This window comes from Suricata suricatta, chromosome 12 (genome assembly GCF_006229205.1).
Source record: "Suricata suricatta isolate VVHF042 chromosome 12, meerkat_22Aug2017_6uvM2_HiC, whole genome shotgun sequence".
Classification (NCBI taxonomy): Eukaryota; Metazoa; Chordata; class Mammalia; order Carnivora; family Herpestidae; genus Suricata; species Suricata suricatta.
This window is the reverse complement of record NC_043711.1, coordinates 65924461-65949182: the sequence shown is the minus strand read 5'-3', so window position 1 is coordinate 65949182 and position 24722 is coordinate 65924461. Positions and strand designations below refer to the sequence as shown.

Here is a 24722-nt window from a genome sequence, read left to right as displayed (position 1 = left end):
ACATGTGGCAGGAGACCATAGACACAGGAAGGCTAGGGGAATGGCAGAATCGCACTTACATTTTTAAATCCTCGCCTAGCTACTGTGCATGCACTCCCGAGGGACAAGAGTAGAGAAAGGAAGCCAAGGAGGGTACTACAGGCCACCCAAGAGACCCTACCGCTGGAGCACAGGAATATCCAAAAGACAATGGGGCCACATCCGGAATTCCCAAGCCCTGCTGAGAAACAGAATCACCTGAAGCATCCCCACCCAGGCCTACCAAGTGAGATCCCCAGGATGGGGACCAGAAATCTGTATATTCAACCTCCCAGGTTTGGGAACCACTGACCTGGGTGATCTGTGATGCCCTCAACTGTGAGGAGCCGGGGCCCTATAGTGAGGAAGCTTAGTTCCTCTTCGCGCTTTCTGAAAGGGTACTTTATTAGATGGTCTCAGCCCTTCTCAATGGAGCCCAACCCACCCATCCCCAATTCCAGAACAAAAATCCAGATTTGGACTGTGCCTTTCGGGGCATCACTATTGGTTTCCCACCAGGGATTCTCTTCCAAACTCTGGAACACCAGAGTCGCTGAAAAACATTGATAAATGGGAAGAAAGAGCAAGTACCAAAACAGCATGAAAACTATAATGTAATTTGCAATTAAACAGAAAGGAAGAAGGGAAGAAAAAATATGCACATATACTGAAAACTATTTTCTTTTTTTTTCCATGTTTTTTATTTATTTTTGAAAGACAGAGAAAGACAGTGCAAGCAGGGGAGGGTCAGAGAGACAGGGAGACACAGAATCCAAAGCAGGCTCCAGGCTCTAAGCTAGCTATCAGCACAGAGCCCGACGCAGGACCTGAACCCACGAACCATGAGATAATGACCTTGAGCCGAAGCCGGCCGCTTAACCGACTGAGCCACCCAGGCGCCCCGAAAACTATTTTCTCAATTCTCCTAAGGAAGGTAGAAAACTAGTACCATTCTAGAAGCACAGAAGGAAAGTTAATTCATTATATACAGTGAGTGGATGCCTTACTCCACGCATAAGGCATAATTTATTTCTGTCACAGAACCCTGGCCCAGTTGAGAAACACTGAGAGAGAGCTGAAGAATTTCATACACCATAAAATTTGAGCTCAAAAGCCAAAAGAACTAAATTTTGCTTGAGACTAAACATGATAATGACACTTTACAGGGAATTTTGCTACTCTGCAGAGAGGACCACTAGGGACTAAGGCACTAAAGGTCCTGAGAGCCAAGATGAGTGCTTGACAAGACGATGGACTCAGAAGAGACCTTGTCCATGACTTCCACTTGTGCAGAGAGAAAGTGAGGCACCGGAAGTTTAAGGGACTTGCTCAAAGTTGCTACTAGAGTCAGCACTACAGAAAGTTAGAGGAATGAAGTAAGCAGTCAACACTTCCAAGCCACAGTGGATGGCTCTGGGCTGTGCACAAAGCTAGAACATCAAACGTGATTCCAACTACCTCCCCCTGAAAGTGGGAGTTAGGGAAGCTTGGACCCCCACGGGAACACCATGGGCCAGTCTGCACATGTGAGCAATCCACACCAGGATTACTCCCTAAATTGGGTGTGAGGTGTCTACTGCATCAGGTGCTAGATGTGGGCCACAGGAGGTTCATCCAGCCTCATCCCCCTCACACACACCTGCACCAACCAAGCCCCCCCATCCCATCCCAACCTGCTCCTTCTTCCAGGACTCGCAGTGACCCTCCCACTGTTCCCTCCACCGGAAATGTAGTTTTCCCCTCCATCTCACTTTTCCTTCAAAGCTTTTTAATGTTTCTCCTCCAGGAAGCCTTCCCAATCTTCTACTAGCCAGCACCTTCATTGTGATATTCCAAAACACACCACATCTTCTGTGTCATACTTCCTAACACACATCTTTGTGATATTTCATAACACATCATTGCAGTTTTTACCTTCTATCTGTTTACTCTTGGAAGACTATGTATTTGTCTTCTCTACCAGTCCACCCATTTCCCAGGGGCAGACATAATGCCTTGCTTTTTACATACGCCATAATATCTAGCACTACCATTATATACAGAAAGCACCTGGATGGATCAATGAATAAGCAATTAAAGAATGAAACAGGTAAACTGAAATCAAGATCCTACTCTTGAATTGCAAGCACTAAGATGAGGTTAATTATGCTTCAAAGTCCATTATACATTTTCAATTTCTAAATGCAGATGTGTTTTCCCTATAAATATCAGTTAACCTTGCAGATGTTAACTCCAAAGGCAAAAATGAAGCTCAGCTCTTCCCGGAGACGCACAGCTGTGCTCTGACTCCAGGACCAAGGCAGTGAGAACTTCTGTTGCCTTTGAATCACAGGACAGAAGAAAAATAGAGATGTGCGTATGACCAAACTTCAATAGGCTTTTCCAAAATGCAGAAGCAACACGTTCACAAAAGGAAAGCAGAGATTCAAAAGGAATGATGGAAGGGTAAACACAGAGAACTTTACTAACACTTCTCAGCCATTAAGCCAACCATCTGACGTCCAAAGACACTCTCATGCAATGCGGCAGCACTATGAAACACAAAGAAATGAGTTTTCTCGGCTCTTTCCTCACACCATCACCACAACCCTCCTTCCAGATTTATCTCTCTTTTAGAAAAGTGTTCTCAGTAACAGCTTTAGAAATAAAAAAAAAGAAAATACAATAGCTGGCTTATAAAAAGGAAGATTGATTCCTTTTACCACATTGCCAGCTAAATATACCAGATAGGAGAAAGGTATGCCTCAAAGTACTCAATTGTAAGACTCTTCACACAGCTTCGCCTCGAGTCGCAATAGAATAAGATGCAAACACAGCTTCTGATGTTGCCGAGCAGAGTGGTTTAATAATTGTGCAGGGATGCACTGGGCTTTGGCAGCTTCATTGAAATCCTGCCCCTCGGCAGCTCTAGGACTTTAGCACCTGATATAACTTTGCCAAGCCTTGATTTCCTCACCTGAAAAATGGCTGAATAGCACCTATCACACAGGGGTGCCTGAGTGGTTCAGTAGGTTAAGCATCCAACTCTTGGTATCAGCAAGGTCATGATCTCTCAGTCTGGATCTTGCAGTCATGAGATCGAGCCCAGCGTCTGGCTGCACTCCATGCTGAGTGTGAAGCCTGCTTGGGAGTCTCCATCTCTCTCCCTCTGCCCCTCTCTCCCGCATATGTGTGTGCACACACTCACTCACTCATGCTTGCTCTCTCTCTAAATAAATAAATAAATAAACTTTTTAAAAAACCTATCACACACAGTTGCTTACAAGTACTGATTGTGCAGGAATGCAGTGGGTTAAGCTAGCCTGATGCATCATTTTCTGCTGAAAAATGTGACAGAAGAAAGTAGATAACACAAGGTCAGGCACGCAGCAGACAATCAGTTCATCTCCATCACAAACCCCAGATCCATCCATTTATCAGCAAGTGTGTATCGTGCCTGTGCTGTCTGAGGCCCTGGACATAAACCAGTGAACAAAACTGACAAAACGCCCTGCCCTCCAGGAGCTTGCACTCTGTTGGGCAGATTTGTGTTAATAACTTTTCCAGAGCTTTCCCAAAATGAGTGGAAACAGAGGAAATCCAGAATACATTTTGCCAAATTTTCTAGCCAGATCTCAAAACTATGAAGAACTACCAGATAGTTGATCCTCATAGATTTTATTTATGAAATGCTTTATCTTCATCAATACAATCCAGAAGCATACTTCATAAAAAAAGAACATCAGAAACACCAAAATTCTTTCACTTATTTCTTTTTAATTTTTTTTTTTTTTTGAGAGAGAGAAAGAGGCAGAGAGAGGGAGACACAGAATCCAAAGCAGGCTCCAGACTCTGAGCTGTCAGCACAGAGCCTGACATGGGGCTCAAGCCCACAAACCATGAGATCATGACCTGAGCCGAAGCTGGTCACCCACTGAGCCACCCAGATGCCCCTTCTTTCACTTATGTTTAAATACTTGAGAAAGATGTCCAGTTATTCTGACTGTACACTCAATGTCTGAAGACAGGAAATGCATGCTGCCTTGCCCAGCAGCCCCTTCTCTTCCTCCCCGAGGGCAAGCTTATAATTGTATATTAAATTAAAGAGAGCAACAGTGGCTAGAGGCAGGAGTAGGTCAATGGACAAAAACGCAGGTCTCCCATTTACAAGGCTCTCAGGGATACAGAGATGTATAATCATAGCTCATGCCCTTCAACATCCCATGATCACCCCATATGGGTGAGAGCAAACATGCTGTAAAAGCAGACAGCTGGGGACTGGGTGGGAGTGGCCCGCCCCAGCATGGGAGGCCAGACCAAGGAAAGATTTGATATGGTTGACATGGTATGTGAAATGCAGTCAGTCCAAAAAGGAAACCCAATCATTGCCTAATGCTTGTGACAAACAGTGGGACAAGCCAAGAGCACTCAAAGATGACAACTCCCCCAAATACTGAAAACACCAGTAGTGCAGAAAGGTAAGGGGAAATGGTCTGAAGAGTTGCAAATAAAAGAGAAAGGTTTTCTTAATTCCAGTGTAATTAACATACAATATTAGTTTCTCTTGTACAATACAGTGATTCAACATTTCTACACATTATCCAGTGCTCATCATGGTAAGTGTACTTTTAATCCCCTTCCCCTATTTCACCCCCCACCCCCCACCCAATTCCCCTCTGGCAACCATCAATTTTTTTCTCTATAGTTAAGAGTCTGTTTGGGGGGGAATGTATGGGTGGCTCAGTCAGTTAGGCATCTGACTCCTGATCTCAGCTCAGGTCATGATCTCATGGTTCATGGCATTGAGCCCTGCATCAGGCTCTGTGCTGTCAGTGTGGAGCCGGTTAAGGATTCTCTCTCTCTCTCTCTCTGGCTCTCCCCCACATTCTCTCTCTCTCAAACATAAAGTTTTTTTAAAAAGTATGTTTTTTGCTTTGTCTTTTTTTCTTTGTTCACTTGTTTTGTTCCTTAAATTCCACACAAGTGGAATCATACGGTCATTCATCTTTCTCTGACTTATTCCACTTAGCATTATACCCTCTAGATGCATCCATGCTGTTGCAAATGGCGAGATTTTATTTCTTATGGCTCTGTAATATCCCACTGCGGGTGTATGGGTGTGGGCATGTGCTTGTACCACATCTTCTCTGTCCATTCATCTATCCATGGACACTTCTGCTGCTTCCATATTTGGCTATTATAAATAATGCTGCAAGAAACACAGGGGTCCATGTACCTTTTTGAATAGCATTTTCATTTTCTTTGGATAAATACTCAGCAGTGGAATTAACAGATCAAGTGATATTTCTAGTTTTACTTTTTGGAGGAAACTCCACATTGTGTTCCACAGTGGCTGCCCCAATTTTCACTCCTACCAACAGTACACATGGGTTCCTTTTTTTCCACATCCTCGCCAACACTTATTATTTCTTGTTTTTTGGATATTAGCCATTCTGACAGGTATAATGTGATATCTCACTGTGGTTCTGATTTGCCTTTCCATGATGATAAGCAATGTTGAACATCTTTTCATTTGTCTGTTGGCCATCTCAATGTCTTCTTTGGACAAATGTCTGTTCAGGTCTTTTTGCCCATTTTTTAATTGGACTATGTTTTGTTGGTATTCAGTTATAAAAGTTCTTTACATATTTGGGATACTAGCCCTTTACCATATATGTCATTTGTAAATAACTTTTCCCATCCAGCAAGTTGTCTTGTAGTTTTGTTGATCATTTCCTTTATTGTGCAGAAGCGTTTTACTTTGAAATTTCAAACACTCATTCTAAGCCAGATATTTTTCAGTGGCATCCCAGTGCTAGGACTACTGTACCCTGTATTCTAAAATATCTTTAATTAGTTGTCAGTACTTCAAAAAATCAGAAGACTTAATGTAAAACTCTGGCTTTCTGACTTGTCCTGAAATACAAGAGGACATAGCACTCCTAGGACCACACTCCACAGGACAGCAGAGAGGGAGGTGATGTTGGCTTACCCCCGTAGCCCACACAGGTCAGTGGCTCTCTGCCAGTTCCCCAGACACGGGAGTTGAGACCTCTTAGAAAACTGGGAGTCTTCAGAGAGCAGGTTATAATACCTCTAATAGCAAAAAAACTTTTTTAAATGACCTATTGGCAGCAAATCTAAACAATTTGATTGTGGCTTCTCAAAGGATTCTATTATCTTCCCCCACCCATGGCGTCCTGAGGGACAGAGAGCAATGACAATACTGGCTGATGTGATGAAACCAATCAAGCTGACTTTTAACAAAATAAAACATGATGTAACTCAGCCAGGAGCAAATAAGGTGTGATCTGTTCAGGGTTTCTAATATTTTTAGGATTTGTTAAAGAAACTACCAGTGAGGGGCTTTTTTCTCATTTCTCTTGATCTTTGTAGCGCAGGCTACCCCTCCTTAACTTTCAATCCTTCTGACTCCCTGCCAGTATTTTCATATCCTGATACCCTCAAGGTGGACAACTTTTGCAGAGGGAAGCTGTCTTTCCCCAGAGCTGTACTTCTGGGGCAGCATTAGCAGGTTCTTAACTCAAGAATTCATCCCAGATTCCTTGAAACTGAATACACCCCACAATCTACGCAGTAATGAAAGAAATAACCTTGTCATGAAGCCAGGAGGCCCTGAAGTAAGAAAGCCCTCTGACATCATGATGTTCTTTACAATCAAACAGGCAGAGAGCAAAACAGGTCTGTCCTCATTTCTGGGGCTTGGCTGACTCAACAGTAAATGCAGGATAGAGCAGGCCCCTCCTACGACAACTATATGAGGGCAAAGGAAGTCTCAAGTTGCACCTGGCATAAAACTGGCTCCTCTAATTTGGACCTCGTTTCAAAGGAGGAGGGGAGGAATGGCGAGAGCTGGCACAGGATGCAATGGCGCCAGCTGAGACCAAGGCCTCATCTTGTGATCGCACGAGGACACCAAACGAGCAGTGCCACTTCTGTTCCACTCAAGTCCTCAACTCTCAAGTGTTGCCTTTCCGTTCTTTTATGATTAATTACGCTTTACAATTCAGTCTCCATTCTTGCGCATGCTGAGCCCCCTCACATCTCATGGCTCTGCTCCATTTGCGTTTTCAAAGCTTGACAACCCGGGTTCAGCCCGTGAAACAGGAAGCTCTCCAACCACAAGTGCAAAGAAACAAGGCCCTTAGCTACCTAAAAGCCACACAGAATGACCATGTGTGCCTCTGAAAACAAACAAGTGGATAAAATCACATCACACTGAAGCTGCACAGAGAAAGCAAACTGCTGGTACTGTTCTAGCAAATGCATTATTAACAAACAGCCACTAAAGTTCCTTCAGGTCCTCAAATGAGACCTCAGGGCCTCCCACATGCTGTTCCCTCCACCTGCTATACTTGTCCCTGGCTAATGCCCACTTCCAAGCTTGCTGAGATGTTTCTCCCCCTAAGCACCTTCCCTGATGCCCCAAGTCTGAACTAGACCCCAAGTATCACCGTAAGCTTCCGTACATAGTACCACAGGACCTAATCCAACAAAGACAAGGACACTGTCTGGCTTATGCACCACTATATCCCCAACACGCAACCCAGCAGCTGCACTGTGGTCGTTAATGATTGTGGGGAGGCTCTGGAAGGTCAACTATATTCATAATTGTACCAGGACATTATTTGCCTTTTTCACTCTCATTCTCTCCTAAGTGCCCAGTGGAGTTTTCCAGAGGGTATAATATGTGTGAGGAATCATTCTGATGGCTTAAAGGAAAGTGTGCTTACGTATTCCTATGTTTTAAATTTTTCTGTTTTAATTCCTAATGTGGTAAACAATAGACTGATGTAGCCCACAAAAACAAAAGCTCTTTGGGGTCCTCAAAATTTTTTAGTAAGAGTCCAGAAGTCCCCAAAACCAAAAACACATGAGAACCACTGGTCTAGCACAAGGCCTGACACATACCCTATCATGGGCTCCTCCTCTGGAATGTTCCTCCCAGCCCAGAAAGGAGCACTACTCAACAGCCCCACCCCCATACATCATGCCTTGAATACACCATCATTACCTAGGGGTCTTGTGAGGCCCCTTTGTTCCTGTCACTCTCACTAGGCCATGAGCTACTAGAGAATAGGGATTATGCCCTCCATCATCTCTGACCAAAGGAAAGAACTCAATAAAAGCTCAGTAGCTGGTCAATGTCAAGGTCACCATGAAAACATCTGCTCTTCTCCACACTAAGCCTAGTCAGACTACAACATTCAACTGCCATAATGCCTTACCTGTAGACTTGAACTCACACTATCTTCCTTTCTCCAAATACCTACTGTACACAGCAAAACTGAATACTTGGTGATTAGTAGATTTTGTCCATTTATTACTGCATTATGTAAGACTGTCTTCGCCATCACAATATCCATGTGGAATCCTAATAGGTACAAGACAAAATTATAATAACACTGATTATGCCTACTCCGTGCAAGCACTCTACAGCCAGGACACAACTCAAGAACCGTCTAATGTACCTGCCCTTCCATAACCATGCCTCTATCACACCTTCACTGTACTAAGCACTGTGTGAATGTTTGGGATTATAGGACAGTGAAATCTCTGTCTAATTTAATCAATAAACAGTCCAAAGGTATCCTTCCAAGGAAAAGCTCACATACAAAGAAAGTAGTTTCCTGTATACAGAAAGCACTCCATGTCTGCTGAGTGAAGGAATGAATAAATGAATAAGAAATGGCAAGTCAAGAACTACAAACATGCTCCAAAGGCTACAAGAAAGATGGGACAGAAAATAAATCCAATTTATCTAGGACTGATTAGCAAGAGCTATCTCTCAAAAGTCAGAGCAGCAGAAAAGGGACAAGGGGAAAGACACCAAAAGCAGAAACAACCACAAAATCCTCCGACTCTTTAAAATCAAAGGTGAGAGGAATTCCAGCCAAGATCAAATTACAATCAAATGAGTTCCATAAGCACTTATGTTCCAGGAAAGGAGGAATGAAGTCCTTCCGCTGATTCTTTAATTCACTGAGTGGTCATTACAAAGAGCAGAAAATCTGAAAACCTCTTGTTAGTAGAAAGTGCAGGCTAAGTTACCATTACCACTAGAAATAAGCTTCCCTTGGGGAAAAAGGCCTGCCTTTACAGTGTTCCTATCTTCCCTTCTCACCATCCTCCTGATTCCAGCACTGGTCCACTGCCCACATCACATGCTGGGCATGAGCCCACACCTCCCTGACTCATCTTCAGCGGCTGCCCAACAGTCAACAAAACACAGGCTGGTGACCTCAGTGCTAGGAGGGTCTCATGAAGCTAGGAGGGTCACCTAAGCTCAGGCTCTTTTAGCCTGACATGAGCCTGATGATCAGTCATGCAAAGAAATAGTACAATCAGAAATCATCACACCTGCATCCTCAACAGAATGGCTCCCTGCCTTCTCTGCCTGCCCCTCTACTCAACCTTGCCACGGAGAACCAGCTGGCCACTCATTTGCTAGTTTGAGCTTCCTGAGAACATAGATCATGCCCATTCGTGTTCCCAGTGCCTAAGTTCAATAGGTGGCACTTCGTAGGCGGCCAATGAATGCTTGCAGGATGAATAATTGTATGAACGATCATAATCATATACACCCACACCTCTTGCTCAAATCATCTCATTTCTATTCTTGTCCCCTTACAGTCCACTCTCCACCAGTGGCCCAAGTGACCTTTGGACAACTGAAGTCAGATGAGGTCACTCCCATTCTCTCACTCTTTCAATGGCCCTAACCATACCCAGAACAAGCCTACGACCTTACCATGGCTTCCTGAGCTCCACATGATGCACTGCACTTCCCCCCAGGTGGCCTCCAGTATCCAGTGCATATTCCAGGCGTGTTCTCACCACAGGGCCTACCTAGAGCATTCTTCCTAGATATCCCCACAGTTCATCACCTTCTTTCATCTGCCCAAAAAGTCCTTTCCTGACTACGGTTATCTACGGTTAGTTATCCCTTTACTCTGCTTTATTTTCTTTACAAACCTCTAACTACCTTCCACTACATATGATCTTTACTTCCCAGGCCTGTGCTGTCCAATATGACAGTGACTGGCCACATGTGGCTTCTGAGCATGTGAAATGTGGTTGTGTTAACCACACAAACTGAGTTGTGCTGTTGTATAACAAACACGCAGACTTAAAGACAGTACAAAAAAAGGGATATAAACTATCTCATTAATACTTATTCTACTGATTTCATATTGAAATGCCATTCTGAATATATTGGGTTAAATTAAAGTTAATTTCACCTATTTCTTTTTACTTTTTTTTAATGTGAGTACCAGAAAATTTTAAATTGCATATGTGGTTGATACTGCCTTTCTATTAGACAGCAGTACACTAGAACGTAAGCTCTGCGGGGATGGCCGCTTTATCATCCTGTTCAGTGGAGAATCTCCAAACTTTGAAGAGCACCCTGTACACACAGGTGTTCAATAAATACTTAATGACTAAAAGGTCTTTCTTCCGCTATGGCTCCTTCCCATTGTACAAGGTCCAGTTCAAGCCTCGCCTCTCCCTGGAAGCTTCCTGGGGTCACCTCACTCAGCATTCGCTCCCCCAGCACCCAGAACAGGGTCCAGCACAGCTAGGTACACAGTCCAATAATTTAGCAACTAGGGGGTGGGGGGGACTATTAGTCTCATATTTTAGATGAAGGCTCTGAGATCCAAAGAAGTGAAATGACACACCCAAATTCACACAATGAGCAAGTGGCCAACCTAGAGAACAAACCCATGTCTTCCAGCCCTAGCCCCTGGCATCTGGCTCTCCACCCAAGGCCCAGGGTAGCAGCCAGGATCACACCCACAGACGTGGTTTGCTTGGCCTGCACAGTAATGTTTGCTTGTTTGTTTTAGCTGTAATCCTAGTCAACATGTGAAATTTGGAGGATTTCAACAGTGCATGTTCCCATTTTATTCAACACTTGAACACATGTCAAGCACAAGAAAGATATCCGAGAACAAGACAGGAACAGCCCCTGGCCTCATACAGGTATTCTGACAATAAACCAATAAAAAAGGAAAATACATAGTAGGCCAAAGAGTGATAAAGAAAATAAAACTTTGAGAAGGGAGGTAGGAAACACCAGGGGTGGGAGAGGATATTTTCAATGAGGAAAATACATAGTAGGCCAAAGAGTGATAAAGAAAATAAAACTTTGAGAAGGGAGATAGGAAACACCAGGGGTGGGAGAGGATATTTTCAATGAGGTAACTGAGGAGGTAACATCTAACTAGGAAGAAAGAAAGAGGACATGTGGACATCTGGGTTTCCACACCTGTAGCACATGGAAAAGTAAGTGTAAAGGTCCTTGATGGTATCACTGGCTGGAACAGATGGAGTCACATCTTGAGACACAGGGTGCAGAACTAGATAACCTCCACTTTACAATACAGAATTATCTTCGGGAAGTGGTGTCCCAGCCAGGAAAGTAACTACAGTTCCCACCCTTCCATGTAGCCAGGTGTGGCCATGTGGCTGATGGGAGGTGAGCACTAGTAACATGTCTCTTCCACGCCAAGGACGTGGGTACACCCCCTCCCCTCCACTTGCTTCCCACTAGCTGGAGAGAGAGAATGGTGGGGCCCCAAGGAGTAGAGGCTCCAGGAAATAGAAAAGCACTCCTGACTGGGAACCACACACAGTGATCTGCTTACATGAGCAATAGACCAACATCAATGTAACTTCAGGCTGAAGTCATTAAAACGTGGGGCTAAATCTGCTAGAGAAACGAGCAAGTGCCCCTCCACACACGATTACCTCCCTGACTCAGAGTTTGTAATGTGGATTGCTGCAGGCCTACCTGGTCCCCATAGGCATTGAGTTTGTGGACCCTGTATTACCAATTTAACTAATTATGTGTAAAACCAATCCTTGAGGGGCGCCTGGGTGGCTCAGTTGGTTAAGCATCCAACTCTTGTTTTCAGCTCAGGTCATGATCTTTTGGTTCGTGAGATCAAGCCCCACGTCAGGCTCTGTGCTGACAGAGCAGAGCCTGTTTGTGTTTCTCTCTGTCTGGCCATGCCCCGTTTGGTCGTGCACATTCATGTGTGGTTTCTCTCTCTCCCTCAAAATAAATAAATTAAAAAAAAAAATCCTTGACGTATTACTAAGACCTGCCTTCCCCCCAAACTCACTCCAAATACCAAACTTTCTACCCCACCAAGGATGAAAGGTCCCCATATGTCCTTTCCATTTGACATGTGGAACAATTAATCCAACAAAGGTCAAAACAGCTCAAAGTGTCTGTCTACCTTCCAAAAAAGGATGCCAGGAGACATAATTCCTCAATGGTTCAAAGAGACAGAGTTATTCTAAGGGAAATGTTATCTATTCTTACTCTTAATATCCTATCAGGAAAGGCAAAGTTGGCCCTAAGAACAAAAAAATTAATTCAGAAGATGCTTTACAAGACAACTAAACGCATTATGTGATCTTGGACTGGATCTCAAACCCGAAAAAAGACACTATTGGGGAAATTTAGGAAATGTGAATACATCAGATTAATGAATGGTACTGTATCAATGTGACTGTGCTGGTTTTTAATTATAGCTTTCTAAGATTATAATATTTAAAGAAGTTGGGCAAAAGCTACATGAAAACTCTGCCCTAATCTGCAACTTTGTGTAAATGTTTCCAAATGAAAAATTTTTTAATACTAAAATAAAAAGAAGAAAGGAAGGACTACACCACCTGCTGCGGGAGAGGGTTGGCGAGGGGAGCGGGAAGTACTCTGCGGGTGCTGGTTCCTAGCAAAGAGTGCTCAAGCAAGGAGTGAATCCAGCATTTCAGAGAGGACAGAGTTCTTGCCCACTACTTCCAGGATGCCCAGCAGGTAAGGCACCGCCTCACCTCAAAACTGAGAAGAGAAAAAAGAAAAGAAAAGCACCTTATGTGGATCTTCGTATATGAGTCCTAGCCCAGGACTAGTGACATTTTTCTCACAAGTGCCTTTCAACTGGATCAAGTAGAGACAGCTCACAGGAAAACTTTAGGAAAAAGAAGAGAGGAGACCGAAATCTATTTTTAAAAGCTTCATCTCTGCAATTTTTCCCACTTTTGAGCTAGTCTCGATCACCTGGAATGATTGTTTTCTTAAAACCTTCCTAGGGAACTTGAAGTCCCACTAAGAAAGAGCTCACAGAGTGATCTACCTCTGCCCCAAGCAGAATTTCCGAGCAGAATCACTGTGATGGCTTAAACTCTGTTAATAAAACCCTGAAAACAAGAACCAGCAGGTGTAACCTGGCGAGAGACCATGAGGCCAGGAGGGCTCAAGAAAGCAAGCCCCAGAGAACGGACATCCCACAGAGGGTTCATTCAGAATCCTGGCCTCTTCAATGCTGGAAAACCTCCTTCTGAGCTTGATTTATCCTCTTGGGAGCATGAGCCCTTCAGCCTCTTAGAAGAAACAGGACTGACTTTCAATCTAACAGAATCTAACTTCGATGTTCTCAAGAAAAAAAAAATCAGATTTTACCAACTTCTGCTCTGGACATAAATACACTACACTAGTGTTTTCCAAATTGCAGATCTTAAAATTAATTTGGTGGGTAACAACTATCATTTTTCAACTTAACAGTACAGAATACAACACATCCGCATGTGTTGAGCTAATATATGTCTTATGGTAGACATCGGAAGTACACAGTCCTGTACAATCAGCATCCACCTTCAAAATGTCCTCCATTTTAAGTATGATAAGTCCTTTTTCACAGAGTTGGGTGGGGGGAATATTTTAAATGAATCTTATGTTCACAATAACTTTTATTAGAACATCTGAAATGTGCTCCCACATGGATAAAAATGGTGTTATAAAACTGAAATTTAAAACTCTTCCCACAGGGGCACCTGAGTGGCTCAGTTGGTTAAGCACCGACTTGATTTTGGCTCAGGTCACAATGTCTGAGTCAGGAGATGCAGTCCCGTGTGGAAGTAGCCTGGGATTATCTGTCTACCGCTTCCTCTGCACCTCCCGCCCCCTGCCCCAGACCGACTCTCTGTCTCTCTCTCTCTCAAAAAAAAAAAAAAAAAAAAAACTTTTCCCACAAAGTATCTCCCTCAGATATTCATCAACCACAGATACCACCAGCAGACATTACGTTAACCAGGGATCAAGGTCAACGTCACCACTAAGACTGACACCATGTACCCTGGCACGACGTGAAGCGAAGAGCAGAATGTTACTTATGTGGTGTTCTCACCAACACCGCCTCTTCAATTCAGTCATGATTAAACCTCAGAGAAACCCAAACTGAGGGCCATTCCACGGGCTAAATGACTGGCACTCTTTGGAGACTGAGGAACTGTCACGCACCAGAAGAGATTAAGGAGACACGGCAACTAAGTGCAATGTGGGGTCCTGCGCTGGCTGCTGGAACAGAGAAAGGACAGTCAACTAAAACTACCGTTAATAGCCTTGTACCTGTGATAATTTCTTGGTTTGGCAGCTGTACCCTGGTTATGTAAGACATTAATATTAGGAAAGTTGGAAGCCTAAAATTATTTCAAGATAAAAAGCTAAAAATTAAAAAAAAAACTTTTTCTGTAAAAAGGAACATGAGTGTTTTGCCCCACAAACTATGTATCATTTAAACACAGTAAGTGTTTTATCTCCAATTCCCATACCTTAAGAGATAAACATAATGAGTATTCGATGTGCAATTTGTGTATAATTAACTTAACACGCAGAGAAATCTCCAAAGCCGTCATTCCTCACCCAGGCTCCTCCTCAATCCTCTTCCCCCTCTCTTGTCCTCCTAACACCCAAGAGGAGGATCATCGAAATTCCCTTCACCCCTCACAGAGAGCAGTGTGAGACCCACAGATTCCAGGCTAGGGGTTCCTGATTCCTAACAACAGACGCTGGGCGAGGGTTCTGATTCCTTATAAGCATCCACAGACTGAAAGATGGCGAACAGGGGGAGTAAGGGAGGTAGCAGTTATTCGTGCAATAAATATTTTCTGAGTACCCATCTCTGCCAGGCACAGTTCTAGGCTTTGGGGAAACATTCATGAGTAAGGCTGCTGACAAGGCTGTTGGCGCTCACGGACTTTACGCAAGGACACGATCGAAAAGCAAACACAAAAATACATTCACATGCACACACACATACACTCAGATAATGTAAATGCTGTGAAGCCAGAAAACCAGTGTAATGTGATAACACTGGAGCCAGGACCCGATCTTTCTCTGATCCCCAGTTTCCTCATCTATAAATGGAGCTAACAGTATTCACCGCTATAGGAATGTTGCAGGAACTAAAATAGATGGCAACCACACAAGCCTTAGCAGAGTTCCTAGTAAGTGAATGAGTGGCTACAATAGTAATCGATGACAGAAATCACTTATCAGCATCATTAGTGAAAGCTCTTTCCCAACTTTAAATTCCATATATCCCACTGAAATTTGTTCAAAGTGTCTATGCTGATCACAGACGTAGTAGCTATTTCCCTTTCTACTAAGCAGCAACAATGAATAATGAATGTATTTGAAAATGGTCAGAGCAGGAAACAAGCGTTCAGCCCAGAGCCCAGGAGAGTGAGGGTAGGTTTCCTTCCAGGTCCTGCTGGCGGTTACCGCCTATGAGCTTGACGGGAATCAGCAGGCTGAATCCAAGGGAACGGTGCCCACCTTCCCATGAAGGGACTTTTTCCTGGACTGTCTCTGCAACTGCAGCAGGAGAGAAGGTAACCCAGGCCCCCACACTAAACCAGAGGCTCCGGATCCTGAGGAAGGGGGTTAGGGGCTGTAAGGCACTATCACGTCTTCCCCAGGCCTTAGGTGGAGCTATAATGCTTTCTTTCACAAAACAAGCTTCAGCAAGCCTGCTTCCCACTTCCAGAACACACAAAAACAGCAAAAGCTATTGAAACAATTTAGAAAATTAATCATGAAATGAGGATGCATAAAATAAATCAACCTCAAACCAAAGCGCTATGCATTACACAGCTGGACGTTTCTAAATAACCTCTGACAGACAGGCAGAAAGACAGACACCCTCTGGATGTCTCACCCACAGCCTCCATGAATAAAACAAAGTCAAAGTTAATACCAAATTATGCTTACTTAATACTCTAGGTCACTAAAGAGCATTTTTAAACTACCAGTACTCACGTCATGTTTAAGCGAGCACATTATACACATTAAAATATTTTTAAATTTTGCATATGAGAAAACATCAGTCACTCACTTCCCATTACTTGTCAAGTCCACCTTTAAAAGAAAGGACAAAATCTCCATGTGCTCTCAACCCCCTGGGTCAGTGACAGCACAACCCTCCCTGGGGAACCTTACCTGGAGCATCACAGCTGTCCCACACCTGTACGGGAAACCTCTAGCCTTCCCTACCTCCTTCCCTTACCCCCCAGCCTTCTCTGTCCAACCCCCTACCTCCCTACCTGTTTTCTGTTCCTCTTTTTTTTTAATTTGTATTTTTTTTTATTTATTTTTGAGAGACAGAGAGAGACAGTGCGAACAGGGGAGAGTCAGAGAGAGATGGAAACACAGAATCCAAAGACAGGCTCCAGGCTCTGAGCTGTCAGCACAGAGCCTGATGTAGGGCTCGAACCCACCAACTGTGAGATCATGACCTGAGCCAAAGTGAGACGCTCAACCAACTGAGTCACCCAGGTGCCCTCTGCTCCTCTTCTTTAAAACAAACACAGCCATGCCACACCTCTCCTTTGCCTAGCCCAGGTTTGCAGTGCCTATTCGAGGGCTGGGGCCCAAGGCAGCCCATGTGCCGCACAGGAACAGAACTGGGGTACTATCTGCTGACAGTTACCAGAGAAGAAATTAGAAATTTCTGAAGTACAGAACACAGAGTATATAGAGCCATAGCATCATTGTGCATCATGGTGCTTCTGGAAAACTCCACCACACCCCCACAAGAGAAGAGTGAAAAAGGCAACTATCTGGGTATTACTGCAAAAACAGTTCTGACTTTGGGAACTTCCTAAAAGAACCTTGATGATTCCCAGCTGTCCTTGACCCACTCTGAGAATTGATATTTTACAGGAAAAAAAAAAAAAAAAAAAAAAAAAAGAACTGAGTCTTACAGAGCAAGTAAAACCCACCTGCCCAGATCACACAGCCAGTTATGCTGCTCTACCAACCTTTCCTTCTTCACTATTGTTCTCCTTGGAAACAAAATTCACCTCCACCATATCCAAATCACCTTAAGGGACCCACATCCAAATGCACATCGCAGAGCTGATATTTCACGCGAGTCCCTACTGCCTCGGTTCCTCACCAGCATCCAGAGCCAACTCACTCACCACCATGCCCCCCAACCAGCTCACCGTGGCATCCTAACTTTGGGGGAAAATCATTCTTCCACCTAATACCCCAAACCACTCAGTCATCTTCGATTCTTGCCTGTGTCCTGCTGACTGGTCTTCAGGATGTCTCTTGCAAATGCAGACAGTAGGGTATAAAACAGTGTACATGTTATGTTACTACACAAACAAGGAAAAAAAGGCTGGATTCCAATGCATCAAGTTTACAAGTAGCTATCCGTGCATCATGGAGTTATGAGCGATTTTCAATTCGATTTATTTGGTACACTTCCCTGCAGAGCATGCATTTTTTATAAGCATGTATTATTTTCATAGTCAGAAAATATGCTGAAAACTTCTTCAGAATTTTGCTTGCAAGTTTTGTCCTTCATCCTTCCTATGTTAAAAGAAAACCACAGGCCAAAAAGGGAGGTACTTATGCTGGGCCAAGACGCCAAACTGGGGCTTAATATCTAACCTAACTGCACTTTCAATGTCTCCCAGGAACACAGTCGGGGCCAACAATTCTCTGGTCAGCACCAGGGACCTAGGAAGACAAGGTGATCTAATAAGACTCTGTTCTTCTCCCTCAGGGAAGGTGACCGGGCCTGAAACAATCTTTTCTTCTGCTAATAACTTCTCACCCCATCCTCCTTCCCACAAAAACCTTCCATTTTGTACAACTCCTCAGAGCTCCTTTCAACTCACTAGATGGGGACACTGCCTGATTCATGAGTTGCTTAATAAAGCCTATTAGATCTCTGAATTTACTCGGTTGAATTTTAACACCTATTATGACTCCAGTCTAGTCCAGAATCACATCATCATGGGTCATATTTCAGTTTTTATGGTCGTCCTGCACTGGCCTCTGCCCACTCACATAGCATTTAGGCCCCGGTGTTGCATCCCAGAGTCTGATAGGAAAGTCAACAGGATAATAAGAGTGCATAAACAGCACTTAACACAGCACTTGGCAAATAGTAAATAAAAGCTCATTATTGCTGGTCCTGGAAGCACTTCCCTACATTGCTATTAGATGAAACTTCTGAAAATACGAAATGGCAAATGACAACCCTGTTTAAAAACCATCAGTAGCCCCCAGTACCTAAAAATAACAGCCTTTGCTTTGGGGCCCAACACTGTCAGCAAGTGTTAGCGCATTCAGTCACCATCTCAGCCCCACGAGGTGGGCCCCGTGAAGATCTCCATTTTATACACAAAGACACTGAAGCACAGAGCACTTAAGTGCTAAGGCACGAAGCTAAGAAGTGGCAGATCCAGGACTCAAGCCAGTTCAGTCTTACCGCCCAACAGAACTTTCCACAATGATGGACATGCTCTGTATGTGCACTGTCGAGTATGTGGGCTACTGAGTATTTGAAATGTGACTAGTGCAAGTGACCAACTACATTTGAAATTTCATTTAAATTTGGTTGAAATAGCCACATGTGGCCAATAGCTACCATACTAGCCAGCAAACTGGAGGATAAAGCCCAAGCTTAGCAAAGGAAACTCCTCACCACACCCTGTCTGCCTACCTCTCTGAGAATTCTTACAAAAAGCTTCAGTTGGTCTAAAACCGCTTATAAAGGTACTCGTTCCTACCTACCTTGCCCGCTTCTCATCTCCGTGTTCTGTATAATGGAGGAGCTGCAGAAATGATGGTAAGGTTGACTTGGTACAAATCCAGACTCCAGTGACTATTCAAGGGTCTCAGTTTCCCCTCGGTAAAATGGGCGTAAAAAGCCCCCAGTCACTCAGCTAGTGGGAGCAGGAAAGGCAGTTGCCCAAGTAAAGAAATGAGCATGACACCTGATGCCTGGCAGGGTCTCGACCGATGTCCCCCACCCTTACGACCCCAGCTGTCTGTTGTCTTCACCACAGATCCAAGAGACCACCATGAACTATTCCCTGACACTCATAAATAAGACTTCAATACACCCTAAAGATGTCAACCCCAGTCAAAATACCACTGGTGGTTTTTCTTCTCTTTTCAACTTGATAGACATTCTGTAAAGTCCACCTGAGAGGCTAATCAGGAAAAAAAAAAAAGCTAAGAACAGTCAGAAAAGGGAAACAATGAGGTGGTCTTGCCTTATTAGGTAAGAAAGCACATTAAAAAGCTATCACTTGGCCTGTTGCCAGCACTCAGTAAATATTTTTTTGGTAAAAACTTTTCCTCATACTTATTATTAAATAAAGTTGCAATCATTAAATTGTAAAAATAACAGTAATGAGGATAACTGATCCTCACAGGGCCCTTGCTGTATGTCAGACACTGTGTGGAGAGCTTTATCCACAAGCATGATCTCCTCTGACCCCCACAACGTTTGTTTTTCAGATTGCCAACTGCAACTCATTAATAGATCTTGAGTCCATTTAGTGTATCTAGAAATAGCATTTTTTTAACAAGACAATAGCATGAAATAGGACAGGAGAGAAAATATGAGTGAACTGCATGTAACACCTCATGAATCTTTTACATAAGCTACAGAACTTCAATTTCAAATGTGTCATCTTTCGAATCACAGTAACAAAACAGATGAAAAAAAGACCTTGTCTGTCTCACAACCTGTAAGGCTTGTACAATCACTATCACCAGTTCACACTTGCAAAAACTGAGCTTTCGTCTCTTGCTCGAATTTACCCAGCTTGTAATTGACAGCCAGACCTGGAACCCAGGCAGTCTGCCCTCAGACCCCAGCCCCATCAACACTGGTAAATCAATGGCACAAGGCAGATGGCACTAAAGAATCACTTAGTGTTTCTGAGAAAAAAAAATAGCAAACAAAAGGAAACGGACAAATTAGTTACCAACTCTATATTTTGTTCTCTTCAGAAGGGAAAAGAAATAACTTGTAAAATTGTAAAAAAAAAAAAAAAAAAAAAAAAAGAAACCAGTAAAAAAGAAAAGTCCAGACCTAAGAACAATGGAAGATATCACAAAGAAAAAGGCATACATATATATGCAAATACATGCATATATAAGGCATAAAAAGACAATACATAAATGTTAAACTTTTGCCCATAAAAACAACGAACAAATTAAGTTTTTGCAAACATTTTACTCATTTTCAAAAAGTACAGGGCTGACTGTTCTCAGAAATTGACTTCAGGCGGGGGAGGGGGGTCTCAGTCAGTAAAGCAGAGACTCTTGATTTCAGCTCAGGACATGACCTCACATTTCCTTACTTAGGGTCCCACCTCGGCTCTGCCCTGACAGTGCACACTTGGCTTGGGACGGAAGGGAGGAAGGAAAGAAGATAGGAAAGCAGAAAGAAAGAAAGAAAGAAAGAAAGAAAGAAAGAAAGAAAGAAAGAAAGAAAGAGAGAGAGAGAGAGAGAGAGAGAGAGGGAGGGAGGGAGGGAGGGAGGGAGGGAGGAAGGAAGGAAGGAAGGAAGGAAGGAAGGAAGGAAGGAAGAAAGAAAGGAAGAAACTGACTTCGAGCAAGTTAACTGTTTCCCAATCTGTACAACGGCATGACAGTAACAGTCTGTACCTACTAAGACTGTTTACAAGATTAGATTTTGTACCACTGCCACCAAGCAAACTCTCAGTAAAGATAACTGCTGTTATGTGATGCAAAAATAACAGTCCTTTCAAATGTGAAACTACTACAACTACTACTTCAGCCACATAACCAAAATCCCACGGTAGTAAAAACAAACGTGTTGTATCTTAGCCTGAATCAAGCACTGGGTGTTTGTCTGCAAGAACTAGTTACCGCAAAGGCTCCAGGCTCAGAAGGCCGGCATCTCGCCGCCACGCCTCCAGCCTTTTAGAGCCTGGCTCCAAAGGCAGTCCTCATCTCCCAATACTCCAGGCCTTTGCTTTCTTGATTGCTTCCTCTTTGCCTAAAGCTCCTCTGAAGATTAACATAAAAAAAATTTTACATCTGCACATACATCTCCACGCCCATCCTTACACATACATCTTGGTAGACAGGAATATCATCCATAAAATAAAATCTTTATAAATGAAACTGCCCAATCAGTGGGTTTACAAAATTCTAATCTTGACAGCTACTGTCAAATTTCCCACTAGGAAAGTTTTCAGAGGTTTTGACCCTTTATGATGTCATCACGAGTCTTTCACCAAAACTTGCTGTTCAGTTAACATCCACCAATCTCACTGATAAACAAAAGTTTCTTACTGCTATTATAATGTGCATGTTTAGGTCAGGTTGGCTGTTTGTATGTCTCTTTCCATTTCACTGCCAACTTCTAGATCATTGTCTCTCCATGAAATTGCCTTTTGGAACGTTACCAACACTCCCGTCTCCAAGACCAAGGACCTCATCTTACTCACATCCTCAGGGCATCATCTTGGCAACATTTGAGACCCAACAACCATCACCTCCTTCAAGAGACACTTCTCCTTTCCCTGCTGTGACAATGTGCTATGCTAGCTCTCTGAGGGGCAAGCCAATCTTCTCCCTAGAGACATACAGAAAAGCATATCCCAGTATCCAATCCTTTTCTTCTTACTGTAATATTATTTTTTAACCTACTCTACATATACACATAAGTATATGTATATATGTGTGTGCATGTATATATATGTGCATATATATGCTGGATCTTTATGTATTAAAGATAAGATTTTCTCCTCCTGGGAAACCTCCTCACTGTAATACATGTCATCCACGTGCAAAAGATTTCCAAATGTCAGTCCTTAAATCACCTGAGACATAAACCCATGTTTCTAAAAGTCTACTGAACACCACCAAAGAGAGAGATGCCTTTCCCACACTTCACATAATCAATAGGGTCAACAGGAAAGCAGCACTCACTCTGTGCCAACACTGTGCTTGTACTTGACACACTGCATCCCATATCCAACAGGTTATACACGAACCTCCTTACACACCTTCCCCAAACTTCTTCTACCTCCTTGACCATCAAACTTCAGGTAACTTCAGTTCTATGTTCTTCCCCTTCCTCCTCCTCCTCATCCAAGGATCTGTCAAATCCTGTCAATTCTGCCAGTAAGCTGTCTTGGTGTACATATCCGGCCTTCCCATTTTCACCTTTGGTTCAGACTGCTACTTCCTTACATCTTGCCCTAATCCTGATAACACCACCAGAGTTCTCTGCTGAGAGCAAAAATACCATCACTTCAATCTCCCTCCTCAAATCACATGACTTTCGGATGTTTCCTGCAGCCCCTCCACACAACTGGCTACAGGCCTGCACAGGCAAAGGACTGCTCCTGCACCATCCCTCTGAGCCAGCCCCAGTTTTAGGAGATTCAAGCCAGTATGTAGTCTCTACCCCATCAGACAGCAGGTTCTTAAGAAGACATTCATCAAATCTCATTCACCTTAGGGGCGCCTGGGTGGCTCTGTCAGTTAAGCGTCCAACTTAGGCTCAGGGCATGATCTCACGGTTCATGGGTTCAAGTCCTGTGTCTGGCTCTGTGCTGACAGCTCAGAGCCTGGAGCCTGCTTCAGATTCTATGTCTCTCTTTCTCTCTTTATCCCCTCTCCTGCTAGTGCTCTGTCTCTCTCTCTCAAAAATAAATAAACATTAAAAAAATTTTTTTAACTCATTCACCTTATTAAAAAAATAAAAACACTTCATTCACCTTGTTCCCTAGACAGCACTATGCATTTGACGGGTGCTTTCTAAAGTTACTCAATACAATCTTCTAGCATGTGTTCATGTCACTCTGAAGAGAGAAAGGAACTTCTTTATTTATGTAAATCCAGAATTAAGAAAAATCTTTTTAAATCGTCTAAATGATTTAGGACTCCGTTTGACCTGTATGACTGAATATACACAGAAATACCCATATTCTCTTCAGACTTACAAAAAAAGTCAAACTCCTTTCCTAAAAAGCTATACAAATACTTAAAAATGACAAAATGACAAAAGCACTGGTTTCCAATAGTCACCACCCAGAATGATTTCCTATTTGCCAAGAGAAAAAATGGGTTCAGGTGAGTCGAGGAAGATTCTGGCCATCACTTGATTTTATGATCTTCTGATGCCCCAATCAGCTGTCTGAACCACGGAACAATGACCTCCACAAGCTGATATAATAAAATGGACTGGCCATATGGTAAGTCAAATGTCCAACAACTTGACTGAGAAGCCAATAAAAACAAATGGCCTTGTGTGAACCCGGCCTGTCAATTCAGAAGGACACATCCCATTTAGGTCTACTTCATTCTTTAAAGTTATACCAATTTAAACACTAACTCTTCTAAAGAATCTCTCCAAACTGATTATAAAGAGGTCATTGAGAAGGAAGCACAGATTATTTTTCAGTGAATACAGAGTCAAATCATTCTGAAAAGCATTACTTTGTTGAAAAGTACAAGATTAAATTCTAAATGTGTTTATAACTCTTCACCTCTGTTAACACCAGCGGCTTTCAAACACGTGTGCCTAAGTGTCCTTGATTTTTCCCCCTCTGAAGTCAAAACTTTGCTAAAGTTTCCCGTACACTCTTGAACGTGAAGTTAAGAACTGCCAAGTTACTGATTAGAAGTTAGGGTTCACAATCAGGGAATTGAAATCATCGCTCACTAAGAAATTAAACAGTAACATTACTGTTACTGGAGAACTTCTGAGTTGACAGAATTGAAGGGAGTTCCTCTGACAGCTGTGGTGTCCCATAACCACTCTCATATCCCCCCCCCCCCCAAGGATTCTACACCTTCATGAAAGTGATCCCTTGACGCATCTGAAAGGGGGGAACACGAAAACCTCTACAAGTTAATGGGACAGGAATCTTCCTCGTGAACTCGGTAGCCCCAGGGTCCCCAACAGGGCAGCGTAAAAGGGACAGCAAAGCATGAAGTGCTCCAGGCCCCCAGAGGCCAGTGGGCCGCAGACCGTCCCGTGACACTTGAGTCCAGGCTGCCCTTTGAAGGGACTTGGAGACTAGGCTCATCCGAGTGGGGGCGCCTCGGAGGGGCCGCCTAAGACCTCCCACAACTCACCTGCGATTCATGGGCCGGACCCTCACGGCCACCTTGACCGATGCCATTGCTCATCCCGGCCCGGCCCACGAGGGCTCCCACCTGCCCAGCGCCCCACGGCAGCCGGCGACTCTCGCGACTCGGCCTTCGGCTCCCGCCCACTTCCCTCTCTCTACCCCCGCCCCTCCGCTCTAGGCCGGACCTAGCGTCCCGCGGCGGCCCCACCTGCCGGGCCACTGAGCATGCCCAGAGCGGCTCCGGCCCGCGGGATCCTCGCGCCGGGTTTTAGCGGCGGCCGGGCGCCGAAGAGGGGCGGGGGCGGGATTCCAGAGCGCAGGCACTGAAGTCGCCTATTCTGGAGGAGCCTCCGCGCATGAAGTGGCCTGGAAGTCACCCAGGGGTACCAGGGAGGAGTGATTTCAGGAAAGCTACAACCCAGCCTTATCACCTGGAAACCTGTAGAGGAGGAAGCAGGCGAGGGGGTCGCAGTAATTTAGGGCCA

At 43.9% G+C, this 24722-nt stretch overlaps 1 protein-coding gene across 1 annotated transcript in view; it reads right to left on the bottom strand.

The window, feature by feature from the left end:
• Window positions 1–24371, bottom strand: part of KIF16B (kinesin family member 16B) — a 195065-nt gene extending 170694 nt beyond the window's left edge. Inside the window, exon 1 of the mRNA XM_029917053.1 lies at window positions 24242–24371. Within this exon, the coding sequence (XP_029772913.1) occupies window positions 24242–24288 (47 nt within the window). The 5' untranslated portion in view covers window positions 24289–24371. The remainder of the gene's footprint in view (window positions 1–24241) is intronic.
• Window positions 24372–24722: the final 351 nt, after the last annotated feature.